The 26,296-nt window shown below is 45.8% G+C and overlaps 1 protein-coding gene across 1 annotated transcript; it reads left to right on the plus strand.

The window, feature by feature from the left end:
• The first annotated feature begins 10,120 nt into the window (after positions 1-10,120).
• Positions 10,121-24,957, plus strand: LOC143438250 (NXPE family member 3-like). The gene is made up of 6 exons (XM_076923945.1): positions 10,121-10,178; positions 11,420-11,562; positions 17,511-18,253; positions 19,283-19,365; positions 22,984-23,196; positions 23,890-24,957. The coding sequence occupies exons 1-6, from the start codon at positions 10,121-10,123 to the stop codon at positions 24,420-24,422; spliced, it is 1,773 nt and encodes a 590-aa protein (XP_076780060.1). The 3' UTR covers positions 24,423-24,957.
• The last annotated feature ends 1,339 nt before the right edge of the window (positions 24,958-26,296 follow it).

Consider the following 26,296-nt stretch of genomic DNA (forward strand, 5'->3'; position numbering starts at 1 on the left):
TGCCACACCAACCCCAGTAGGATCTGTGTGACAAGTTCCACAGACTGAGGTGAAAACTTCAAAAGAAGGAGGGCTCTTGGAACTGGCTGTGGAATTCTTGACCAAAACAAAATATTTAGCCGTAGTTCTCCTGGCAATGTATCTGTTTTATCTTTTTCTATTCCTTTTCTTATTTATGGGATGTTCCTGATAGCCTAGGCTGAGATTTTTAAGTGATAAAAATGGATAAGAAACCATTCCTTGAGATGGGGTCACTAGCCGTGACCTTATCTCCGGGAAAACCAGCGCTTTACTTCATAAATCATTTACAAAATTACAGAATATTGTTATGATAGATAAAAACTTTCCCAGCAACAAAATTTCATATAGCTATATGTGTGTTGTCGAAAGTGGGCTTTGGTATATGGTATATAAGAAAGCCTTAAATAAAAAAAAAAAAGAATTAGAATAGTTTAAATTTACACCTTGAAGATTCACAAAAAAAATTAGATACTAGATTTTAAATAATAACTGGCCATAAAAATTTATTAACCTGCTCTTGGAAATATGCCATTAGCCTTGGATGGTTTTGTACTGTACTGTGCCAAATAACAATCTGCCTTATTTGTGATTGCTCCACTAAACACATCTTCTAAGAGTTGTGATAATTGTTTCATTATATATAAAAATATTTGCTTGAGAGCTGCAAAATACACTCAAATTCAAACTGCTTGTGTTTATTTCTGTTTGTCACCGCTGAATCCTTTACCCACCTAGCCTTCGAGGACCCTCGTCCCAGGGAACCCCTTATCCGGCTGGGATGGCCCATGACATGGGGCCATGATGAGGTCCCAGCGCGAGCTGCTGCCTAGGGTCTGGATTCCTGGCTACACAGTGGCAGGGGTAGGTGTCAATGTCTGTGGCTCATAGTACCAATAGAGAACATGGAGATGTCCCTGATCGGGGCAGCCATCAGAGACCACATGGATGACCAGAGGCTGTGCAGAAGACCTTATCCTTCACTGGCTGGGGTGCTCTGGAGAGCTGGCCCCATCTCTCACTTGTGGCTCTGCTCCTCTTTCCAGGCAGCACAGTGGAGCAGGCCCTGGTGGCACGCATGTGGGTGAGCCAGCACCTAGGGCTTAAGTATGGGGGAGCTGACCTCCAACACACACCTGTCTGCTGTGGGGTGGCACAGGCACAGAGATGATGTCCCCTTGCCACCTTCAGCAGTCAGGAAAGCTACCGACAGGGTCATGAGAGTGAGAGCGATGGCCCTGTTCCTTATGGCTGTAGATCAGGCTGGCAGAAATCCACCTGCCTCTGCCTCTGAGTGATGGGTCTAAAATAAAGGTGTGCACCAATGCCCAGCAGGAAACCAATGCTTTTATAAAATGTGACCAAAGTAATTTTGCAGGATTTAAAACAAACAAACAAACAGGAAAATAAATAGGATGTAAAAGAAATGTCTACTTTGGAACCAGAGCATCAGAGACAGAGCACAGTGTACTTAAGTAGACTGGGAATGTGGCCTGGTGGACCCTAGGACTGCATAGGTAGGTGTGTGATGTAGCAACACATGCCTATAGTCACAGCACTTAGGAGGTGTAGGCGGGAAAATCAGAAGAGGTTTAAGGCTCATTCTTAGCTACAGAGAGAGTTTGAGGCTGGCCCGGACTATGCTGAAAACAAAAGAACTGAGCCAGCTTTAGCTTGATGCGGAAATTAGCCATTTATGGTCACACCTGTGAGCAGCCAGCTTTACTCACCATCCACCTCTACCCTCGCCTTCTGCACACCTATTTTATTTTATTGTTTTATTATTTGATTTCTGAGACAAGGTTTCATTGTGTAGCCCTGGCTAGCCTCAAACTCAATATATAGATCAGGCTAGCCTGGAATTCACTAAAAATCTACTTGCCTCTGTTTCCTGAGTGTTGAGATTAAAGGTAGGTATCACTATACCCAGCAGATACTTTTTAAAAAATTATTTGACTCCCCGCCTCCTGTGCCCCACCTCGTGCGTAGGTGTGTGTGTGTGTGTGTGTGTGTGTGTGTGTGTGTGTCTGTGTCTGTGGAATGTATGTGTATTGTGGGGGTATTTGTTGTGTGTGAGGTGTGCATGTGTGTTGTACATATGTGTGTTTATGGGAGTGTGTGTATATGGGGGGTTGTGTATGTGGGGGGTGTATGTGGTGTATATGTGGGGGTGTTGTATATATGTGTGTGTGTTATATGTATGTGTGTATATGGGAACATGTGTATATAGTGCGTGTGCATGTGTGTGTGAGGGTGTTGTGTGTATGGTGTGTGTGTGTTGTATGTGTGTATGTGGAAGTGTGTATATGTGGTGTGTGAGGTGTGTGTGATGTGTGTGTTGTGTAGGTGCGTGTATGTGTGGTGTGGGGGAGTATATTATGTGGTGTATGTGTGTATGTGTGTGTGGTGTCTGGTGTGGTGTGGAGTGTGTGTGTTGTATGTACCTGTTCACAACAGTGTGTGCACATTTCAGCGTGTGGAGCCCACAGGCAGACTTTCAGGTGTTTTAAGGTGGGGCCTCTCACTTGACTAAGCAGTCGGGCTAATGAACTTGCAATATCTGTTTGTTTCAGCCCCTCTCCATACCTACTGTTGGGGTTACAAGGAGCTGGAACCCCAGAATTTTATACCAAACCCCCTTTTCTTCAATACACAGCATTCAGTGAACCAAATAATTCCCATCAGTAAAAACCCATCTGTCAGAACCTCCACTTTGGGTATGTAGCAGTCTAGCAGACAGCATGTCCTTTGCAAAATGTCATTATAGCCCTAACGGGCTCGTACAGGATGAGTCTGACTCTGCTTCAGTGCTCAGCCTGGATCCAAGGTCCAGTGCACAGAAGCTTCTCCTAGCGTAGCCCTGCTGAGTATGCCACCTTGAACTACACAGAACTATAATCCCAGCCCACGGGAGTCTGGAGGTCAGGGTGGTTCTCAAACTATATAAGGAGTTTGAGGCAAGCCTGGGCTACATAAAACTCTGTCTCAGAAGGCTAAGCAACAACAACAGAAGGTAGGAAATCAAGACACACATCAAGAATAAACCAAGACATGTATAAAGAAAAAGTGACTTGTCAGGAAGACTGTAAATTCCAGGTTAGCCTGGCTATAATATGTACCACAAGAACATAGTAGTATTTGTCAGGCTTAAAGCCCTGTGGCTCCAAATGGCAGCATGATCTCCCCCTTTGCTAAGGTGAGGGATATAGCTCTGTTTGTAGAATGTTTGCCTAGCATACAAAAATGCCTTAGGTCTGACACCCAGCACCACATACAGTGGTTCTGTGGCACTGACATTCCAGCCTTTAGGAGCAGAGTTAGAAGTTAGAAGGAGAAGGATCAGGAGTTCGAGGCCACACATACATGCACCTACACAACACACACATCACACACACCTCACACACCACATATACACACTTCCACATACACACATACATACAACACACACACCATACACCTTTAAGCCATGCCCTTAGGTCTTGTCTCTAAATCTGATCTCCAAGTCACGCCCTTAAGTCACACACCTTTAAGTCTCACACACGCAAGGGAAGATCCTGGGTATCTAAAACAAGATGTTATCAGAGTGTGCTCAGCTGTTGTAGGCTATTGTAATCAAGTCTCTTGTCAGGGTATATGGCTCAAGATGGCTGCAAGGATGATAGCCGCCGTCTGTCGGCTCCCCACTCTGCTTTCCATAATAACTCTACTAAATTCACATGGTCAGCAGCAGCTGCAAGGATTCCGTTTTCCTCACAGTCTCACTGCACCCGTCATTTGTTGTTTTTATAATAACTGTTGTAAGAGCTAGTGAGGTGGCTAAGAGCGCTCTGGCTGCTCTTCCAGAGGAACTGGGATCGATCCCGAGCACCCGCAGGGATCTGGCGCCCTCTTCTGGTCTCACTTTGCTACAAACTTGCAGGCAAAACACCCCTACATATAAAATAAACCAACCGTAAGAGATCCCCATCCTAGGAACTGTGGGGTAGTTTGGGTATGCATTTCCCCAGTGATTAGTGATGCAGAACACCTTTTTCTAGCTATTGTCATTTACATTATATTGGTAAGTGGTCATAAGCTGTTTGAGCTCACCAAGAAGCTGGTTCTGAACTCAAAGTGGTAGCCTCATCCCCACCTCTACCAGCATTTCAGACATGAGCGTGTGTGTCCCAAAGTGTTTTCCAAGGTCTAGAGATGGGCTAGCCTTCCAACTCTGATAGACAGGGAACAATGTCAGGCCTCTAGAAGGCTAGAACATGGTAAACATGGCACTGGCAGGCCTTGCCCTTCCCCCTTCTCTCTCCCCTGCTAAACCACGTAAAGCTAACCACCAAGGTCCATTCCCTTATTTGGCCCCACCCCAGCTCACAAGCCCCTTTTCTTTCAGTCCCATTAACCCTGAATATCTTTCCCTGATTCTCCTTGCTTTCCCAGGAGACAGTCTTGGCGATTTGAAATAAACCTTTTCCCTTTTCACCCACAGAGTGGCTATTTTGGATTCTTTACTGGGCTCATTTTCAGGATCAGTAAAGTTGCCAGTCTCCCTATAGACCTTATCTGTGATTGAGAATTTTAATTTCAAACTAAAAGAGCTCCAATTCAAAAGTATAATTTTAAAAAGTTCATTTATTTTATGTGTATTTGGTATTTTGCCTGCAAGTATATCTGTGAGGGTCCCAGATCCCTTGGAACTGGAGTTACAGACAGTTGTGAGCTGCCATGTGGGTACTAGGAATTGAACCCGGGTCCCCTGGAAGAGCAGTCAGTGTTCTCAACCGCTGAGCCATCTCTCCAGCCCCCAAAACTATTTTTAAGGCACAAACCAAACAGGGATAGAGCTGAAAAATCCTAAACTTATATAAGCTACTAACTGTTAAGGATATTAATACATGCAAGTTAATTGTCAGTCACCTTATAAATGATCAAATTCTTTAATGGTTTCTGAACTATGCTTATGGTCATGCTAAGTACTAATGTAATTATGTATAGGAATAAGCTTTATTTAGCCTCCTATATATATATTTTTTTCAAAGTAACTAGAAACAAGAAAAGTTTGTCTATGTAGATATACTTAAAATAGATTGGTATAAACACTTCAGAGATCTGCAGAATATAAAATTTAAGATGTTTTAATAAAACAGCTTTTGGTGACAGAGAGACGCATGGCTCCTGGCAGCACCCCTAACATCTAAAGAAGACTACGGGCATGGAAGAACCTCCAGCTAGAGCTCGCTTTAAATGCCGTAAAGCTGGACATTGGGCTATTACCCATCCTTCGTCTCTACTGCTGCCAGCACGCTACCCAACTTTAAACAAGCAGGACACTGTGGAGTTGATCACCCTACTTTGCCTAGACCAGTGTGTCAGTCCCCCTACCCCTCAAGTTTCCTACTCTGCAGGAAAGTCTTTCAGATCTTCTAGGCCTGATGGGCAAAGACTCATGCTGCCATGGGACCTCTGCCCTCCACCAACCATGGAGGAACCTAGGGTGGTTGTCCACGTGGCTGGTAAGTCTGTCATTTTTAATAGATACAGAAGCAGCTTGCACCACACTTCCTACTTACTCAGGTGAAATGTATTCTTCTCAGGTCTCTGATGGGGTTGAGGACTAACGATAGCTCTCCTAGGTTAACAGCAGCAACCAAGGCTCCAGATGCCTTCTCGGTCCTCTTCCTGTGTAAAACTCAGGCTTCAAGCCTCACTTTCCCAGAGCCGCCACCACTAGGTCTAGGCACAGTCTACTGTATTACCAGACTCAGAAAACAGCTTTCAAGGTAACTTATTACAATTCCTTTACTTAGAGGAACTCGCTTTACAATGGCTGCTTCCAGTACTCAACCACCTGTGTATTGTGGCTCATCACTGCATTTAAAAAAAAAAAAAGTCAAGTACAAGGTAGGGATCTAAGCAAGTGTTTCAGGATCTCAGAAGGTGTTTTCAGTAAGGTGTAGACATTCCAGTTATGGAGGTTGTTGGACTTGAAAGCTTAAATAGTGATTTTTAAAGTGATTTAAGGTATAAAAGAAACAAAGATGCTTCATGTTCCTTTTCTTCACTGTGCTTCTGTTGTATTAAGTCTCCAAAAGGGAACAAAATACTCATGGGAGGAAGAACAGAGACAAAGTGTGTAGCAGAGACTGAGGGAAAGGCCATCCAGAGACTGCCCCACCTGGGGATCCATCCCATATACAGTCACCAAACCCAGACACTATTGTAGATGCCGAGAAGTGCATGCTGACAGGAGCCTGATATGGCTGTCTCCTGAGACGCTCTGCTAGAGCCTGACAAATACAGAGGCAGATGCTCACAGCCAACCATTGGAGTGAGCACGGGGTCCCCAGTGGAGGAGTTAGAGAAAGGACTGAAGGAGCTGAAGGGGTTTGCAACCCCATAGGAAAACAACAATATCAATCAACCAGACCCCCTTTGAGCTCCCAGGGACTAAATCACCATACACATGAGTACATCCACATGGAGGGACTCATGGCTCCAGCCGCATATGTAGCAGAGGATGGCCTTGTCGGGCATCAATGGGAGGAGAGGCCCTTGGTCCTGCGAAGTCTCAATGGCCCAGTGTAGGGGAATGCCAGGGCGGGGAGGCAGAAGTGGGTGGTTGGGTGGGGGAACACCCTCATAGAAGCAGGGGGAGGGGGAAATGAGATAGGGGGACTTCGGGGTGGTGGGGAGGGTTGGCGGGAAGGAAATATCTAGTTAAAAAAAATAGAGAACAAAAAGACTTCAAAAGTTCACAGTTTTAACATTGATCAATGGAGTTCTTGTAGTAGGTTGGCCTAATGCAGTTTGTATTCTAATGTTAATTTAGATCCCCTAAAACTGTTTGCTTGAGAGGGTCTGCATATAAGACACCAAGGGACCCTGCCCCCAGTTAATTCTGATTGGTAAATAAAGATGCCAGCAGCCAATGGTTGGGGAGAAAAGACATGGGGGGGGGGGTTAGGTTTCCCAGGCTTGGGACAAGGAGGAAGGAGGGGAGGGGGAGCTGCCATGCCGTAGGAGAGTGTGCAAGAGAGAACTATCCTGGGCCCAGATAGTCCTACAGAGCCTGGACAGCAAGAGAAGCAGCCAGCTCTCCCAGGACTTGAGCAGCATCCCAATTTTCTTAGGGTCACCAAAGATATTGTTGCCCCCGACAGCAGGAAGTAGTCTAAAGAACAACACCCTCACACCTGCCTCAACATCACCCCTTCCTAGTTCCTCATTTCTTTAATTAAACAAAAAAAAAAAAAAAAAAAAAAAAGGAGGAATGTTAGTATACAGACAGTCCCGCTGGCCTGCTCTTAAAAGAAAATTTTATGGGTCCCATGAATTATAGATTCTTTTTCCCTAGCCTGAGTAGCTAAAGTTGCCCCTCTGGTTTGCCAACCAGAGGCCAGTTAATCCGTAAACAAAGAATGCAGAGTTACAGGACAATGGGCTACCAAGGCATCCCAGGAATGAAGATCCTGATAAGGAACTGCTCCCCGCCCCCATGGACCGGTTTGGCCAGATGTTCAAAAATTGGAAAACAACCAATCGTATGCACCCGCGCGAAAGTTTCTCCTTTTCCCCACCCCGAGCTTATATAAACCCTAAACCCTGGAGCCACGAGGTCGATGCCCCTGTCTCCCACATTGAGACACGTGTCGGCCCGGAACGTTCCGCCATTAAACTACCTCGTGTTCTTGCAGCAAGTTGGTCTTCCGTGTGTCCTTTGGGTGCGCACCATCCTGTGACTCGAGTGGGGTCCCCTTTGGGGGCTTCCCGAGCCTTACACTCTCAGGGACCTAGCAACTGCTTACATCATCCCCTGACACAGCCAAGGTCCCCAGATGTGTGCAGTGGATTAAAGTGACTCCGCCATCCCACCATCCCAGAGCTCTCTCTGGATTCTCTCTCTTCCCCCCCCCCCCTCTCCATCCTCTCCCTTTCTTTCTCCCACTCCACCCTCTCTCCTTTTTCTCTTTCTCTCCCTCTCTCTTTCTTCCTCTCTCTCTCTCTCTCTCTCTCTCCTTCTCCCACCCCCACTCCCACCCCCAGGGACCTAGCAACTGCTTACATCATCCCCTGACACAGCCAAGGTCCCCAGATGTGTGCAGTGGATTAAAGTGACTCCGCCATCCCACCATCCCAGAGCTCTCTCTGCATTCTCTCTCTCTCTCTCTCTCTCTTCCCCCCCCCACCCCCCTCTCCATCCTCTCCCTTTCTTTCTCCCACTCCACCCTCTCTCCTTTTCTCTTTCTCTCCCTCTCTCTTTCTTCCTCTCTCTCTCTCTCTCTCTCTCTCTCTCTCTCTCTCTCTCTCTCTCTCTCCCTCTCCTTCTCCCACCCCCACTCCCACCCCCACCCCCAAGCCCCTCCCCCAGTCTGCATGATCTGCATGATAACATCCCTGACCTTGTTCTCTGAGACTGGTGAAACTGCCCAAGCACTGCCCCCAATAAACGTGCTTTTATACTTTTTAAATCTCATTTGATTTGGTTTATTACATTGGCAAAGGTACTTATTATCTGAGACAGAATCCTATGAAGTTCCCCCATGTAAGTGTGGTACTATACACGCAACTGATGCTATAAAGGAAATAAAAGTGTGAATAGGACCAAAGCATAATAGTCCCACGAGGAAGGACTTACCACAAGGGTCTAGTTTTTATTACTTTTGTAGGCAGTCTGATGTAATAAATTCCCAATCTCTACCAAAAATAATTTTCTGTGAAAACTTTGAGAGAATCTAACTTGTATTGATTGTACTTTCACTTTAACCCCTTTTGGCCTCCAAGGGAATTTGAGAAATATGTATTTGTGTGTCCATTCCTTGGCCACTGTACTCTCTAGACTAAATATTGCAGGGAAAAAAACTTTTCTGGTTACAATTTTCTCCTATTTTCTTCTTTAAATCCATCCCAAGCCTGTTCACATATTTATTTTTAAATATTTGCTTTGTGCAAATATTTGTTTACAAATAAATACAAAAGGACACCTTTTTTTTATTTTTATTTTATATACATACACTGTAGCTAGCTGTCTTCAGACACACCAGAAGAGGGCATCGGATCCCATTACAGATGGTTGTGAGCCACAATGTGGTTGCTGGGAATTGAACTCAGGACCTCTGGAAGAGCAGTCGGTGCTCTTAACCACTGAGCCATCTCTCCAGCCCCAAAAGGACACCTTTTAAAAGCTGAAGTTCAGTAGTGATAAATCCAATGTAACACGAGTGGTTTGGGTCCTCAGTGTCTCAGAGGTCTGAGATGAGAAAGTCTCTACTGTTGATGTAAAGGACAGGAAGCAGTTCCTTAGTTTGCTAATGCTGAGGGCACACCATTGGATGGAGGCATAATCTGAGTCTGCAGCAGCTGGGAAAGCTTCTATAGTCTCAGTAACACACAACTATAACAACAGCCACGGCTGCTCCCGGCTTCCTCCTAGGCACACCCTTCCTGCCTGTGTTCTCTAGAGACAGGTGCCAGCAGCTCAGTATCAAGGTCATGTTTAAATACCAGTGGGTTTATGGATTTTTAATTGATTTACCTTTGCTTTTCAAGGCAAGGAGACTCAGGAGAAGGAGGAAGTGCACTAAACCTCTTCCATTTCTGTCTCAAGCTACCCAAGTCCCACCTGTCCCAACTTCCTGTTCACTAGACTGCATCCTGGAAGACCTCCTTCCAAATGTTTGCAGCCTTCTGTTACCGTCTCTGCATGCACAGTTCTTCTGCAACATTCCTGGTCTCTCAAGTTTGGGCAGTTCCCGCCCTCAGTGCATGTCTATCCTTCATGTGCCAGTTCCTAGATGAGGTCAGTTCAAATATCCAATGACTGAGAAACGCCTAATAAAAGCAGATTGGTTGTGTCGAGTTCAGACTGTTGAGCTGTACAACCAGAGGTGGGCACGCTCTTTTTTTCGTGGAGAAAGTGGGATGTGTGTATAAAACATATGCTCCTTGTCCTTTTGAAGAGTCATCTTTAAAGTCACAGAAAACAATCTCTTTATGATATTTTGATGTGATTTTAGGCAATGCCCATGAGGTATCATCAAAAAATTTTAAAGGGAATCATTGGGACAATAATTATCTATAGATCTTGAGGAACTTGCTAATGAATCTGCCTAGTATGATCAACGTGGAGCAGATAATCAACATGCATGATTATGTCCGCAGGCTCTGTACCTGTGAGCTGTGTAACACCTCTACCTCTTGTCATTATTATGTGTATAGTTTTTTTAAATAAGAGGTTATGAATCATAGCAGAGGATTATGATTTGTACGAATTTCTAGACCTCCTTGGTATGCAATTCTAGTAGGTGAAGAGGCAGAAGGATGAATAAGTAATTGATAAGGAAGTAAGGCATTCATTCTGGGAGCTACTACTTTAGCGGGAGCATCGTTTAGTAAGCTAACAACCCGCTCTGCATCAGGCGTTGTTTTGCCTTAAGAATTGATCTGAGAGTCTCCAGAATGCCACTGAGGCAGAGAGACAAATCCTCAGTAGGTTTCAGCAGACCAGGACATGCCCTGCTGCCATGGCCCTGAACTTGTTGTATGTCATTGAGGGTGCACAGTGCGGGAAGGCTGAGGCTGAGAGGATGATGGGGATTTGGTTGTTGAGTAATGGGACTGCTTTGTATAAGATCTGGAGCTCTGTGGACAGTTTTCTCTTTTAGTTTATTTAAGATGAAAGTTAAGCACTCATCTCAGTATTGATTAGACAAGCAGGAGAGGAGACCACATCCACATAACGGATGATCTAGGCTCAGGAAATGTAATCAGCACGGGCTTAGGTACCTTATGTCCGAGTTGCAGTTGTTCCTGTACTAACAGTCGGGTCCGCATATTTTTTCCCTTGAAGGGACCATTGATCAATCTGTACTGTGTTATTCTATCTGTGAGGGAAACAAGGAAAAAAAACAAACAATAACTCATCTCCAGGGAAGCCGATACATAGGTCAAGCAGTGGAGGAGACCCTCCGGGGCCCACTCCACTCCATCCCACGCCCCACGCCCCACGCCCCACGCCCCACGCCCCACGCCCCACGCCCCACCCCCCACCTCCCACCAGCTGACGCTCTTCTTTGGAACTCCAGCATTGCGCCGGCATCTTTCTATGCTCTACCCAATTGGCAGTGGAACGGGCCACAGGGTGTCTTGAGCTCAAGAACTTTTGGGTTCCCAGTAAATGTTCCCACTGGGTCACTGGAGTCCAGGAGTCTTCCCGCATACATCTGTGAAAAAAGTCCTGTTTCGTTAATCTGAACTCTGCCTCCCTCACCATCTATGTAATAGAGGCAGGCAGACCTCAGCACCAATGGACAGCTATTACCATATTCCTCTGTCTGAAAATATGTATGTATGTATGTCAGGTGACAGTGTTCACGTTGGAAGTTGACACAGTGAATCTGCTCCTTTATGGAAGGTGGGCCTGTTAATTTTATAACGTTGTCCGAGCTACCTGGACTCATATCTATAATTCAACAAGAATCTAGACTGTGTGGATCCTTTCATGGGCAATTCAAGGGCTACAAGATTCTGACTGTGGGGTTGGTCTTTCTGGTTCTGGTAAGTACTTTCCCTGCCTCTCATTGGCTTTGTTACTGTGTCTCCCTAGGTGTAGATTGGTTAACTTCCTTAATCTTGGAGAATGGACTGAGAAAAGCTCTCATGGTTATAAATTACAATGGAGCAAGGAGGGATACCTAGTGGGCCCATGCCAAGGGCAATTACACCATGCAACAGATCCAGTGTAAAGGTTTATTGTGGGAAAGGAGAGGAGTAAGGACCTGGAGAAGGGGTAGAGGCAGACAAGTAGACATGTGGACAGGCAGACAGACAGACAATAGGATAGCCATGAGTGTGAGTGTTCCTGCTCAGATGGAAGGGTATCCTGGGACACAGGAGCTCAGGAAACATGCAGCTCTGAGGTGGGACAGTGCCCAAGGGAAGGACATCCTGATACACAAGAGCTCAGGAAACATGCAGCTCTGAGAAGAAGCCTCCTCAGCAGAGGCACTGCAGCTCCCAGGGGAGGGGATCTCCAGCTACACTGAAGACTCAGGAGCCTCAGCCCTTCTCCTTCTCTTCCCTTCTTCCTTCCTTCTCTTCTTCTCTTCATTGCTTCCTGGCTTCTTCTGATGAGAGTCACACTAGGCATCAAATCTCATAAAAGACATGTATAGGACGTTCCAGGGAGAGGAGCTATAACCTCAGGGGTGGCTGCCCTCGGCTCCCAGGAGTGGGAATCGGACAAATGGTTGAGCTTATACAGGATTTCTTAGCAGGAGCTGTTCAGGATAGAGATTTCCAGAGTGAAGATTTGGGGATTTCAAGTCCTGATCTTGGGGTGCTCAAGGGTTGATGGGTTTTCTTGTTCAGGGTTGATGGGCTTTACTTCTTAGGGATCAGTGGCTTTTTCACCCCCCTTTCCCTGCATCAGGCCCAGGGCTTAGAGTGGAAAGCCTGCCTGTTCCCAGGCCGCCTTGGCTCAGGCACCATCTCTGTGGAGCTGCTCAGGGAGGCTGGGAAGGAGAGACTGTCACTGTGGAGAGCTCCTGCAGGACAGCTCCTGCTGAGATGGGACAGACATGAGCCTCTGTGGAGAGCTCCTGTGATTGCTGCAGGCTGAGGAGAAGTCCTGTTGCCTCCATTTTGCCAGCTCCTGTGGGGACATCTTACGGCAGACATATGCTGGGGCAGGAAGGACTGGCCAGCTGCTGCTCTGTTTTGATGGATTTTGCTGGGAGCTGCTTAGGAAGTACTATGAGAGCTAAATAGAGGGGGTGACAGAAGGACAGAAAAGGAGGGAGAGAGAGAGACTACAGGGAGGGGAGCAGTTCTTTTATATGCAGCCCAAATCTGGTGCACGTGGAGGTGAAAGCAGCAGCCAATGACATAAGCCGATGACATAAGCCAATGACATAAGCCAATGACATAAGCCATTGCTAGGTCCCTGGGAAGAGCCTAGTAGAATTGCCTATAAGCTAATGTCTCTCCCCTTTTATTTAATTAAAAACAAAAACTGAGGAACTAGGAAGGGGTGATGGTGGGCACGAGTGAATATGTTGTATTCTTTAGACTATTTTCTGCTGACTGGAGGGGGACAAAGTCGCTTTTGGGGACCCTAAGAAAACTGGGATGCTAGCCAAGTCCTGGGAGAGCTGGCTGTTTCACTGCTGGGAGAATACCTGCTGCTAGGAAAGTCCAGGCCCAGTTTAAGGAGTCTGTGGGGCTAGCCTGGAGCACCTGTGGGTAGCTGCTCTGGATCCTTCCTGGATGCAGATCTTGAGCAAACACCTAGACTTGACAGGATACTGAAACACACACATGTATGTATTAGGGGGAGAAGATAAAGTTAAACAGATCAGGGAGAAAAATTTTTTCTTAGGTGTACATTTGAATCTCTTAAGCCCAATGTCCTAGTAGTTGGGGGGAGGGGAGTCCCAAAATGAGGTAATGGGGAGGAATCCCACCCTCTGGAACAGGCCATAGGTGGGAAGCAGGCTGTTGATTGACAGGGTACTGATGTGGAGTCCATTTGACCCATGAGAGGCGGATCCAAGTGGATTCTCTGAAGCTTACAAGAATGATTTTGAGTTTACGATAAGAGATTAATTTTAGACAGGCTGGCGTCACCATTGTTTGTAATCTGTACTGAAATCCACACTGAAGATAAAAGCAGCAGACACACATCTTTGTTTCATAGTAGAGGCTTGGAAAACTGGTTTTTGTTAAAAAAAAAAACTTAAACACTCCTTAAGGTGAGCTCAGGGAAGACAGACGCCTTCTGTGGAACACAAGGGGCAACAGCTCGCTTGCTCTTGGTTTTTATTATGACTACAGATTGTGAAAGAGGGGCTTCTTCCCTCTCTCCAGAAGACGGGGTGTACATAGATTAGCTCAGTGAGAAACACTGTTAAGTCTATACTTAGAAGACAACCAGAGGACATTTAGAATCTTGAGCTTGTGACTGTGGTAGTGGCTCATACAGTGGAAGGCTGTACCAGAGTTAGACTAACTTCTCAGAACTCCACTGATCAAGGTTAGAACTCTGAGCGTTCAAATCCTAACAGAACAGTAGCACAGCGAGAGGAGGAAATCTGAAGCATTTTAAACTCCCTTTGCATACATTAAATCACTTTATCACCATTTAAGCTTTTGCTTGCACTAACCTTAAAACACCTTCTTAGGTGTTGACCTAAAGCACTTTCTTAGGTCCTCATGACTTAAGCTTCTGTATCCTCAGCCTTACACAAGCTTTACATCGTTCTTCTATCTAGTGATTCACCATGAGTCTCGGGTGGGGTGGTTGATTCCTGGGAGCAGTCACTGTAAAGTGAGTTCTTTTAGATAAAGGAATAGTAAAATGTTAATTCTGAAACCTGTTTATCTTTAACATGAAGCCTGTGAACACGGCAAACCTGTCTTTTTAAATCAGAGATCTAGTCATCTTAATTAGCTGATGAACTGACTAATGAACTAACATGGTGGTGAATTACCTTGGGGTTACAATCTAGTTGTTTGTTGTGCTCTGGTTTAGAATTACGGTTAGCTTAGCCATCAATGTTATCAGAGACCTGCGAAGGTTATATTCTAATGTCAATTGCATAGGTAGTAATTAAAATGATAGTCCATAGTCCACTACCTGGACAGGTTCCTGTGGTCTCCATGGCACCCAGGGCAGAGGCAGTCTTTAGCCACCAGGCCCAGAAGATGAGAAGCTTTTTCTGTGGAGGAGGAACATGGGAAAGACTGACCACATCTTATCACAGGCAATATGGGAGAATTAATTCTCCAGGTGTCCTGTTTACCCACAGTTCAGGCTGAGCCCTAGCACTGGGCGAGGCACTGAGGGCAGCCTCACCCCATGGTTAGAGTACCCCAATCCTGGTGGAGCCCTTTGTCTCCATGCCTGTGTCTCCCTGGAGACCTTGAGGGACAATGTTAAGATTTTGGAGTGTCTGCCTGTCGTAATAAGATTAAATATATGAAACGCCATACTCCCCACTCACCCACCCACTCCCACCTCACTGCCCTAGCGTTTCCCTGTGCTGTGTCATCAAGCCTCCATAGGACCACGGGCCTCCCCTCCATTGATGTCAGATAAGGCCATTTTCTGCTACATATGCATCTGGAGCCATGGGTCCCTCCGTGTGTACTCTTTGGTTGGTAGTTTAGTTCCTGGGATGTTGTTTTGTAGGTCCATCCATTTGCCTGCAACTTTCATGATCTCCTTGTTTTTAATGATTCCATGGTGGATGTGGGAGTCCACACACCCACCAGCAATGAAGGAGTGTCTCTTCTTGCTCCACATCCTCCCTAGCATGTGCTGTCCCTTGAGTTTTTGATCTTAGCCATTGTGATGAGTGAGATGGATCTCAGAGTTGTTTTGATTTGCATTTCCCTGATGACTAAGGACGTTGAACATTTCTTTACGTGTTTCTTAGCCACTTGAGATTCCTCTTGAGAATTCTCTCTTAGTTCTTTAACCCATTTTTATATTGGGTTATTTGGGTTGTTGGTGTCTAACTTCTTGAGTTCTTTATACATTTTGGATATTAGCCCTTTGTCAGATGTAGGATTGTTGAAAATCTCCGGAACAATCTCTAGACTGTTGTTTGGTCCTATTGGTGTGATTTACAAAAGCTTTTCAGTTTCATGAGGTCCCATTCATAAATTGTTCATCTTAGTGCCTAAGCCACTGATATTCTGTTCAGAAAATTGTCTTCTATATCAAAGAATTCAAAGATATTTCCCACTTTCTATTCTATTCTATTTAGTGTATCTGGTTTAAGATTGAGGTCTTAAAGCAAAAAAAAAAAAAAGAAGAAGAAGAAGAAGAAGAAGAAGAAGAAGAAGAAGAAGAAGAAGAAGAAGAAGAAGAAGAAGAAAGAAAGAAAGAAAGAAAAAAGAATGAAAAAGAAAAAACAAAAAAACAACAAAAAAGAGGAAAAAAAGATTGAGGTTTTTGTGCTAGGTGATAAATAGGGATCGATTTGCATTCTTCTACATGCAGGCATCCAGTTAGACCAGCATCATTTGTTGAAGGTGCTCTCCCTTTTCCATTGTATGCTGTTTGACTCCTTTCTCAAAATCAAAAATCAAGTGTCCATAAGCTTGTGGGTTTATTTCTGGGTCTTCAATTCAATTCCATTGATCAACCTGTCTGTCCATATTTAAAAAGCATCTTTGAAGACCTGCTCATGTCACATGTTGCTGCTTTTACTCTAGATGCCATGGCTTCCAGTAACAGAGATGGCTGCCAGCCATGTGGCTGCCCTTAATCAAGATGGCAGCAACGCTATGGCCCTACCTTCTTTATTCTATTGTTAAGCTGGCAAGCAGCCATGTGTTGCTCACATCCCAGAATAGAATCATGTCATATGGTTTAAAATTATCTAAGTACAAACTGTCAATTATAAACCTGTTATGAGTTTTAACCATATCCAATAACTTATAGGTCAATAATCTTGTTTTGACACTGGACTTTAAAATTGTGCCTGGGTTTGCAAAGAGTTAGCAATAACCCAATTTCAGAGCCATTAATAAAGGAGAACTTTAGAGGGAGTTAATAAAAAAAGAAAGACTGGCATGGCTTCCTGGCTCTGCAGCCATGTTCCTGCTCTAAGCTCAACACTGACAGGAGCTCCATAGCTCCAGAATCTCAACACCCAGCTCCCTAAGTTCCCATTGGTGGGTCACTACCATACCATTTCCGTGCTTCAAACCCCCATGGCCTTTGTGGGGCACATCACCAAACCCACGCTTAGCTGCTGGATCATTCTCTCTTGAACTCAGTCAAACTGCCTTGAGAAGAAAAACACCACACAGACTTAGGTCAGAAACAACTTTTCCTCAATCTCTGGGGACAACAACTAAAACCTAACCTTGTAAACCTTATAAATCTGACACCTCCCGTGGTGGAGCTTTCTGGATCCACAGTGCAACTGGGAAACTCTAGAAGCTACATCTTGCCCATGGGCTAACCTTGTTCCAAAAGCCTCTAACCCTCTCCTCCTTCTTCTCTTCCTCTGTCTAACCTGGAAGTCCTGGCAAAGAGGCATTTGCTGCTCTTCAGAGTACCTGGGTTTAGTTCCCAGCACCCATAGGGCAGATCACAACCATTTCTTGCTCTAGATTTGGGTGATTCAAAGTTTACTTCTTGTCTCCTTGGGCACCAGGCATGTAGTACACATATTGATGAATACAAACCACTCATACACCTACAGCTTTTAAAAAAAGGAATAACCCAAGCAGGGACCTCAATTTTTGGTAACATGTGATGACTCAATTGGGACTTCCAAGAAATTCTAGTAACAGCATCACCCCATCCTTGAGATGTTTCTTTCACATAAAAGTCATGGTGACTCAACTGTCAGGCTTATGAAGGACAGACAGAATAACACAAGCAGGTTGGACACCTAGGTGCTATTCAGCCAACAGTAACATCTTCTTGGAGGAAGACAATGGGACACGCACAACACACTGGCATATTCCTTTCTCTTTACCCACAGGTATTCTGCCTCATGATGCCTTGGCGTGAACCCATAATCCAGTGGCTCCCACGACCCCGTCCTGCCTCTGAATGTATCCCAGAGACCAACATCTGGGACTCTCTCCCTCAAGAACTCACCAACCTGACCAACCTTCTATACTGGCCTCCAACTGGTGGAGACAGGGATGACTTTTTGGCCTCTACTAGCCCCAAAACCTCTACCTATCACTTGAAGGGTCCTGCCCAGGCCAACTATACCCTGGGAAGTAACCTAGAGGCCATCCTTGTGGCTAGGGATCACTGGGGTAGGCCCAAGGCTCACGGTGGAGATCTGTTTCGGGCACAGCTGCTGGGCCCAGAGTTGAGAGCAGGAGTCCCAGGGGAGGTGGAGGACCTGGAGAATGGCACTTACCTCTTGTCCTTCCCCCTGCTCTGGGCTGGACGAGCCCAGGTGCTAGTGAGGCTGATCCACTCCAGCGAGGCAGTTGGGGTCCTGCAAAGAGTCTGGAGAGAGAAACAAGCCACTGTTGATTTTAGAGGCTATTTCCGAGGAACAGATGGCACTCAAGAGACTGTTGTCTGTAATGTGGACCCCCAGTCAACTGGAGCCAAAGGGCCTACCTGCCAGTACAAGGATGTGGTTTCTGGGGAGATCTGGTACTGTGCTCAACCCCCTACTTTGCCCTGCAATGCTTTAGTGGGTCACTCAAGTGGAAGTTACCTGAAGGTGACCACACAACATGATGCAGATCTGTTGGCTCGGTAAGAAATCCAGAATCTTGAGTCACAGTCATGTGACATAGCCATAGCCATGTGAAGATTAGAAGACAATTGGAGGAAGTCAGTTCTCCCTTTCCACCATGTGGAGCCCAGGTACCAAACTCAGTCTGTTGGGCTTGGCAGCAAGAAGATGGTGGTTGGTCATCATCTTCATCTTCATCATCACATCATCATCATTATCATCACCACCACCACCTAGAGATTCCTGCAGCTCAGAGTGAACTTGAATTTCTTGTGTGATTGAGGCTTTCCTTGTTTGCACAGTGTCCTAGTTAGGGTCCTACTGCTGTGAAGATACGCTGTGTCCAAGGCAATTCTCGTAAAGACAACATTTACTTGGGGCTGGCTTTCGGTTTCAGAAGTTCAGTCCATTGTCATCAAGGCAGGAACATGGCAGCATCCAGGCAGGCATTGTGCGGGAGGATCTGAGAGTTCTATGTCTTCATCTGAAGGTGGCTAGGATTAGACTAGCTTCCAGGCATCTAGAATGAGGGTTTTAAAGCCCAAGCCCACAATGGCACACCTACCCTAACAAGGCCACACCTCCAAATAGTGCCACTCCATTGGCTAGGCATACTGAAACCACCACACTAGTGAATACGAGTTTACCCTGGGAAGCATGATCATGAGACCCTGTGTCAAAAAAGCATGGGGAGGGCGCTACATTCCCCTGTAACTGTGTATTTTGTGTAAGAAGAGTAACAAAATCTATCGTGCTTTCTAGACTTTAGTGACAGGCAAATCACATTTCTGGCATGCTGTGGAGCTCTGTTTATTATAAAAGAGAACCACGTGGCTCTTCAGTTATCTTAACTCTTAGTGAACTGAGAAGTCCCTTCCTTGTGTATTCCTCCTAACCACTATAGTCGCCCCATGTTATTGTGCCTACTTTACTGTAGTGACCTGGATTTAGGCAGAGAATAACTAATCAGTCAGTCATGGTCTGCTCTTTACAAATCCAATTTTCAGCTGGTCAACCTCCCTCAAAGCTAATACTCAGTGTTTCTTCAGGAATGTGACAGACCAGAGACTCCCTTCAGGCATACCTCCAATCCTGGTCCTACCAGCAACACAGGGGAACGTCAGTAACGTGGGTGAGTGAGACCTGAACATGGTGGGGTTGGGGATGGGCATCAGCTTAAATGGGTTGTGGACTTGTGTGTGTGTGTGTGTGTGTGTGTGTGTGTGTGTGTGTGTGCATATGCCTGCATGTGTTGTGTGGGTGGGTTTCACTCTCCTGTGCAGAGGTATATGGAGACCAGGCTAATATGAAAATGTTCTCCCCAATTGTTCTGTCTTATTTTACTTTAAGTTGTGCTACACTTCCAATTACATGCTTTGTGCACCCTGGTGTGTGTGTGTATGAGAACATATGGGCCATGTCAGACATATGGCTTGCAGAGGACGACTTGCAGAAGTTAGTACTCTTTCTACAGTGTGAGTCCCAGGAGTTGAGCTCAGGTCATCAGGCTTGGGAGCAGGCATCTTTACCCGCTGAGCCATCTCACTGGCTCCTATGGTGGATTTTCCTTTTGTTTTGTTGTTGTTGTTTTCTGCTCCCCCCACAACCAAGGGAATGGGCTTCAGTGGTTTGAAAATCGGTAGGAATCAGAGCCAAAACAGGTGAGATCCTACCAAGGATGCACAAGGGTGGCTGAGTAGCTGGTGTTCAGAGCTCAAGCTTGAAGAAGAGCTAATTCTGTTCCTTCAGGCCACAGTCAGAAAGCAAGGCAGTCAGGTAGGTCCACTGCACATATTACTGCCCATAGAGGCTCCACATGCAGTGTTTGCAAAGTGACCAACTGGGGGACATCGACTAATCAAACATCCATATTCAGAGGGCCTCTCTCTCTCTCTCTCTCTCTCTCTTTCTCTCTCTCTCTCTCTCTCTCAGTGCTCTCTCAGTAAAGAAAAAATTGATGGCATTGTGCCTCCCTCCAAGAAGTAAGAAACCCTTGAATTGATCATGTGCCCAACCCAAAGGTGACACTGAATGGGGAGGCAGAAATGATCTGTAGGGACCTTCCCAGCAACAGACAGAGCTGGAATCAGGGTAGTCCTTGAAAGTCCACATGAAAATACACACATGCACACTGCACACATGCACACTGCACACATACACACTGCACACATGCACACTGCAACATGCACACTGCACACAGAATGAAGTCTTTGTGGAAACTCTGCTCAACACCTAAAGGACACTGGGCAGAGAGGGTGGAATGTACCAGTTGCTTCATGCTGTCCCTGAATATACCTGATACAGCTCCCCTAGAGGAGGCCAAGTTGAGTCTAGAACCTCAGGTACAAGGATGCAAGTGTTCAGCCCTGTGCCCTTGTGTCCAACCTCTTGATATTTCTGGGCTGAAGATTAACCCCTAGCATCCTCTAAGCCCCAAATGCATGGTCACTGAGGGAAGTACTTCAGTTGTTTTCTCATGTCATCACTCCTACAAGGAAAAGTGCTGGCCACTGTTGCCGCCCGCAGCAACAGTGTTGAACCTGGTTCACCTGTAAGAGAGGCTGAGGACGGGAAACGGTGGGAAGGGATGAAGCCAAGACAAAGTGTTCTGATCAAGGCTTATAGTTTAATGTAGGACCATCAAATAAAAAGGGGGAGACCCAACCCCCACAGGAAGAGTCTTCCTAGGCACTTCAGCTCAGCAGCGTGGGTGAGGGGTGTGTGTCCTTAATCATGGGCCAGAGGTGTGGCGAGCAAGTTCAGCAGGCAATCTACTCAACTCAACTCCTGTAGCAGACTTCCTGTCTCCAATGCAGGCAGCTTCCCAGGTCCTTTGTTATTCTGGTCTCTAGTGGTAAACAGTGTGTTCCAGCCTGCTCAGCCTGATAGGCTGACAGCCTTGGGAAAAAGATACCGTTCAGGCCACCAGCCCCAGTATGGAGGAAGCTCTCCATGTACCAGGTCAGTTCTGGCAACATAAATATGGGGACAGATAATGGCCCCTTTGGTTTTGGAGATAAAGTCTCTCACTGAGTTTGGAGCTTGCTGTTCAGCTAAGCTGGCTGGTCAATGAGGCCCTGGAATCTGCCATCTCTACCTCCTCAAGTGCTGGGGTTCCAGGCATACCACATGTTCTAGGGGTCAAACATAGCTCCTGAATACTGTACTACACACTGAGCCATCTTCACTGCCCTCAAATGTGTATATTTCAGATCTTTTGCCTCTATCCTGCCAGAAAAGTTTGGTACATTGGTTAGTACTAGGGTTACATCTTGTGGTCAAATGCTAGTGAAGACCCCCATACTCGGGAGACCCTTCCTCAAGCCTCCTGAAATCGCGACCACCCAAAAATCACAAGAAACCATACCTGGATGCAATCAGCAGAGGTTTATTAGGGGAGGAGCCGGCGGTCAAAAACGACAAGCTCTTTAGCTCCAAGAGCAGGGTTTTTGGCCCCGCATGGTGGGTTAAAGGGTCTTTTCTAGCATGGGGTGGGGGGAGGAAGGCATTTTCGCGTGCTTACACATGAAGATTGGTTGTTTTACAAATTTTGAACATAGCACTGGGAAGACCAAGGGAGGGGTAACCAAGAACAGTGGAACATTTCAGAGAATCTAGCCCAAATGATCTAGAGTCATGTGAGATCACTCTGCACACTCATTCTTCTCAAAAATGTGGTTTTCACCATGCTATTGTGTCCTATTCTGCCATTTCAGATTACTATCTTTACTTTTTCCGGCTATAGGGCTATGGCCCCACCTAGGTGGTAGCATCTTTATCTGTAGTCAGGAATGCCTTCCTGCCTTGGGCGAGGCTTGGGGAATGTAATCCAGCAAGTGTCCTTCACCTGGAATGTGAAGGCCTGAAATCTTATTTTCAGTTCCGAGTTCTGTAAGGCGAAAAATCTACACATATTTCATAAAATAGCCTTTATAATTTTTCACTCTACACTAGCTCTGTGTTTGACTGTATTTTTGTAAAACCCCCTTTATAGGCTGGTGATAGGACTTAATGGCAGAGCACTTGCCTAACTGAACCAGCACAGAATGCCATCCCTACCGCTTCTGGCCCGTCATCAATGCTCTAGGTCATGGTAAATTACTTAGAAGTCTTTGTCCCCATGTCCGCATCTATAAGTGGAGACATGAACAGTGCTACCTCCAGGGTATGAAAATCTCAGCACTCTCTAGTTGAAGTCAGAAGAATTAGGAAGACAGGACCATTCTTATCTATATGGTCTATATGGGATGTTTATGAGTACATAAGACTGTTTCAAACACTCATGTTCGCAGACACACATGCACACATACACACGTGCACACACACACACACACACACACACACACACACACACACACGGACCTCACAGGCCCTGTCAGAGTACATTGATACACTACATATAAAGTATGGAGAGGAATGCCTGACAGGACTACCAAAATGGCTCAGTGGGAGAAGGTGCTGCTCCCAAGACTGATGACCTGGGACATACACCGTGAAGGGAAGAAGAAACTCCCAAAGGCTGTCCTCTGACTAGCACATGTCTGCTGTGGTATACACACATGTGCATGCATACACACAAACACCACACACACACACACACACACACACACCAATAAATAAATGTTAAAAACAGTTCATTTACAAAACATGTAAAGAATACTGCCATTTAATAAAATTTCATGTTGTGCTTTTTTTTTTTTTTTTTTTTTTAAAGAAAATTTAATCTGCTCTATTCTCATCTCCCCTGTAGCCTTGCCTTCAAGACCCCCATGCCGCCCGGGCCACCCATCTCCAAAACCCTCTGGCTTCTACCACCAAGACAGATGGCACTCAACATTCTGTTCTAGCCGCTCTTTCCCCACCGTGGACAGCATCCTGAGCTGCCTGGCTGGCCACAGTGTCTACATGATGGGGGATTCCACACTTCGGCAGTGGTGGGAGTATCTGCGAGACACAGTGCCCTGTGAGTGACCATGAGGGAGAGGAGGGCCTGTGGGGACTCATGATGGAGAAGCCTGACAGCAGTTGCATCGAAGGCAACTTCCTCACTTAGTAGAAAGATGGTGCAGGCTGCTGGGTCTTTCTGAAGGACAAAGAGTGAAGGAGCTGGGTGTTTGCTTTCTTTTATGATGGAGGCATTTTCTCAATTGAGGTTTCCCTTCCCAGACAACTCCAGGTTGTGACAAGTTGGCAAAGAACAAACCAGGACACCCAAGGATCCAGGCCCTGGTGCAGCACTAAGATTACAAGTATGCACGACCACACCTAGCTTTTTTTTTTTTTTTTTTTTTTTTTTTTTTGAGACAGGGTTTCTCTTTGTAGCCCTGGCTGTCCTGGAATTCACTCTGTAGACCAGGCTGGCCTCGAACTCAGAGATTCGCCTGCCTCTGCCTCCCAAGTGCTGGGATTAAAGGCGTGTGCCACTACTGCTCAGCCATTATTAATTTCTTTTATCTCCCTGTGTGTGCATACAGTTACATATTATCATGTGTAAGAATTTCAGGGGACCATGTGCAAGAGCTGATTCTCTCCTTCTACCATATGAATCCCAGGGGATCAAGTTCAAGTCATGAGTGCCGGCAGCAAGAGCCCTTCCAGGCTGAGCCATCTTGCTTGGTTCCCTAAGTTAAAACCTTCTTTCTCCTCCTCCCAACAGCCCTGAAGCCAGTTGATCTACATGTCACTTATCAGGTAGGTCCCCTGATGGCTGTGGAGACAACTCGGGGGACGGTGTTGCACTGGAGGGCCCATAGCTGGCCCTTGCGTTCGGCCCGCACCCCAGTGACCTCCCTGCACTCTGTGGCCAGAGAACTCCATGGCCTGGCTGGGGGCCCCTACACAGTGGTGGTGCTGGGCATGGGAGCCCACTTTACCACTTTCCCTCCCTCCATCTTTGCTCTAAGACTGGCAGGGATTCGGACAGCCGTGAAGGCCCTGCTGGACCGGGAACCCAGCACTCTGGTCATCATCAAACTGGCCAATACTGGCTACAAATCCGTGTACGGCAGTGACTGGCTGACAGTCCAGGTGAACCGCCTCCTCCGCGCTGCCTTTGTTGGCCTCCAAGTGGCCTTTGTGGATGCGTGGGAAATGACCTCCAGCCTGGCTGTGCCAGACAACATCCACCCAGGGAAGCTTATTGTCCGCAATGAAGTGGAATTATTTCTGTCCTTCATCTGTCCCACCTGAGTGCTCCTGAGGGATCTGAGCATGGATGGACAGCCTGGGTGTGGCCATTTAAAAATGAACTGATACTGATGGAAAGCTGCAGCTGCCCCTGGCTCACCCGCTGTGACACTTTGGTTCCATATTTTATACTTCTCTCTATGCACCACATGAACAGATCTAGTTTTATACAAATGAGACCAAGTTTTGCATAGTTTTTTTTTCTTTTATGATGTAAGGGTTTGTGTGTGGTGTGTGTATACATACACCTACAGGCGCTGCCCCCTGTGTGCACACAGAGACCAGAGGATGTCTTGGGTTGTCCTGTTCTATCCGGGAAATCCTGCATGGCTCAGTAGCTTGTGTTGCTTCAATCGTATGGAATCTGGCACTAGGCAGTTTATTTTACACATATTTAAGTCCAGTATTATATGGGACACAGGGGAAAGTTTTCTATTGTAACACAATCTTATGTGTACAAGGAGGCATTGTATGTCCTTCCTTTGTATTCTGTAACTATTCCTGTGATAGACAATAAAAGAGTCGCTGTGGCTGCAGATATTACAGGGCTCAATTAGTGCAAGGGTTCATCACAATTTTGGAGGAGAGTTCTTTTAATTCTGTTGACCAAGTGCAAAGATTTACTGATGAAAATGAGCGTAATATGGCCTATCCTGTCTAAACCTTTTCACCATGCAGGAGTGGGAGTATGAGGAGCGTTGTTCACAGAAAAGGTCCATCCCAAAGGCAGTTGTTTATGAAAGGGAAGGATATGATTAGAGATGGGATTTTTTTGTTGTTGTTGTTGTTGTTTTTTGAAACAGGGTTTCTCTGTGTAGCTTTGGCTGTCCTGGAACTCACTCTGTAGACCAGGCTGGCCTCGAACTCAGAAATCCACCTGCCTCTGCCTCCCAAGTGCTGGGATTAAAGGCATTCGCCACCACCGTCGGGCTAGAGATGGGATTTCTATAAGGAGGGACGTAAGTGCATCAAAGCATCAGTGATGTGATAGAAAATCACCACCACAGAAATATCAGGGGAAGCCCTGTGGGTACATGTGTGGGTCTTACTGCATAATTCACACAAGTATCCAAAGTGCCCAAGAGGAAATGGCTCTCCTCTGATACAAATAGACTGTTCTTGTTTCTGCCATTGCCCAATGAAGCCATAAGTTATTATCTAAACCATCAGCAACAGATAATACTATTCTAGGTACAATAATATAAACTTCAGCAAACAATACTTCAGATAATCTCCTTCCCATCTTCATACAAGTAAACTTTCCACTATCAGAGCTTCCTGAAGAGTTCTTCTGTATTATTCCATTTGTACTGATCCATTATAGTAATCCAACCATATTGACTCTCATCTATGTGACTAAATATGTGCATACCATCTTTTATCCCGAAAGCATGTCCTAAAGGGTAAAATATATCCTTTGCATGGCACAATGACATGATGTTGTCTCCTGGTAGAGGGTGCCTTTTATACCCCATGACAAAAGTCGTTTGGGTTCTGCATTGACAAGCTGAGGATTAAGATGTAGTCCAGTCTGTAAACCCAAAAAGCATCATTTTGGGAGTCAGTAATATAGTACGACCTTCTTGTTTCTGCAAAGTTTCTGCCTGATGCTTTAAATTTTTGATGTCTCCCCAAGTTATCCATGAACTCTTCCTCATGGGTATGGATACCTCCTTTATATTTTTAAAATTAGCCAATTAAGAATTTCTGAGGAATCCTATTGGTTTTTCTGTTCCACACACTTCTTATAGCTTCCTCCTCTTGCCTGGGGTCAAGGCTACATTGTGTTCTATTGTCCACCCGAAGGACCATTCTTGAGTAAAAAATCTCAGAAAAACTGCAGAATGTACTGACTGATAGTCACCTGAACCTCTGGC

This window comes from Arvicanthis niloticus, chromosome 24 (genome assembly GCF_011762505.2).
Source record: "Arvicanthis niloticus isolate mArvNil1 chromosome 24, mArvNil1.pat.X, whole genome shotgun sequence".
NCBI classification, from domain to species: Eukaryota; Metazoa; Chordata; class Mammalia; order Rodentia; family Muridae; genus Arvicanthis; species Arvicanthis niloticus.

Excerpts from the sequence above, each read along its gene's own strand:
- LOC143438250 (XM_076923945.1), top strand. The coding sequence starts at position 10,121 with ATGATCAACGTGGAGCAGATAATCAACATGCATGATTATGTCCGCAGG. Across the intron at positions 11,563-17,510 it reads GGTTGGTCTTTCTGGTTCTG|GTATTCTGCCTCATGATGCC; the intron begins GTAAGTACTTTC and ends CTTTACCCACAG. Across the intron at positions 23,197-23,889 it reads TCTGCGAGACACAGTGCCCT|CCCTGAAGCCAGTTGATCTA; the intron begins GTGAGTGACCAT and ends TCCTCCCAACAG.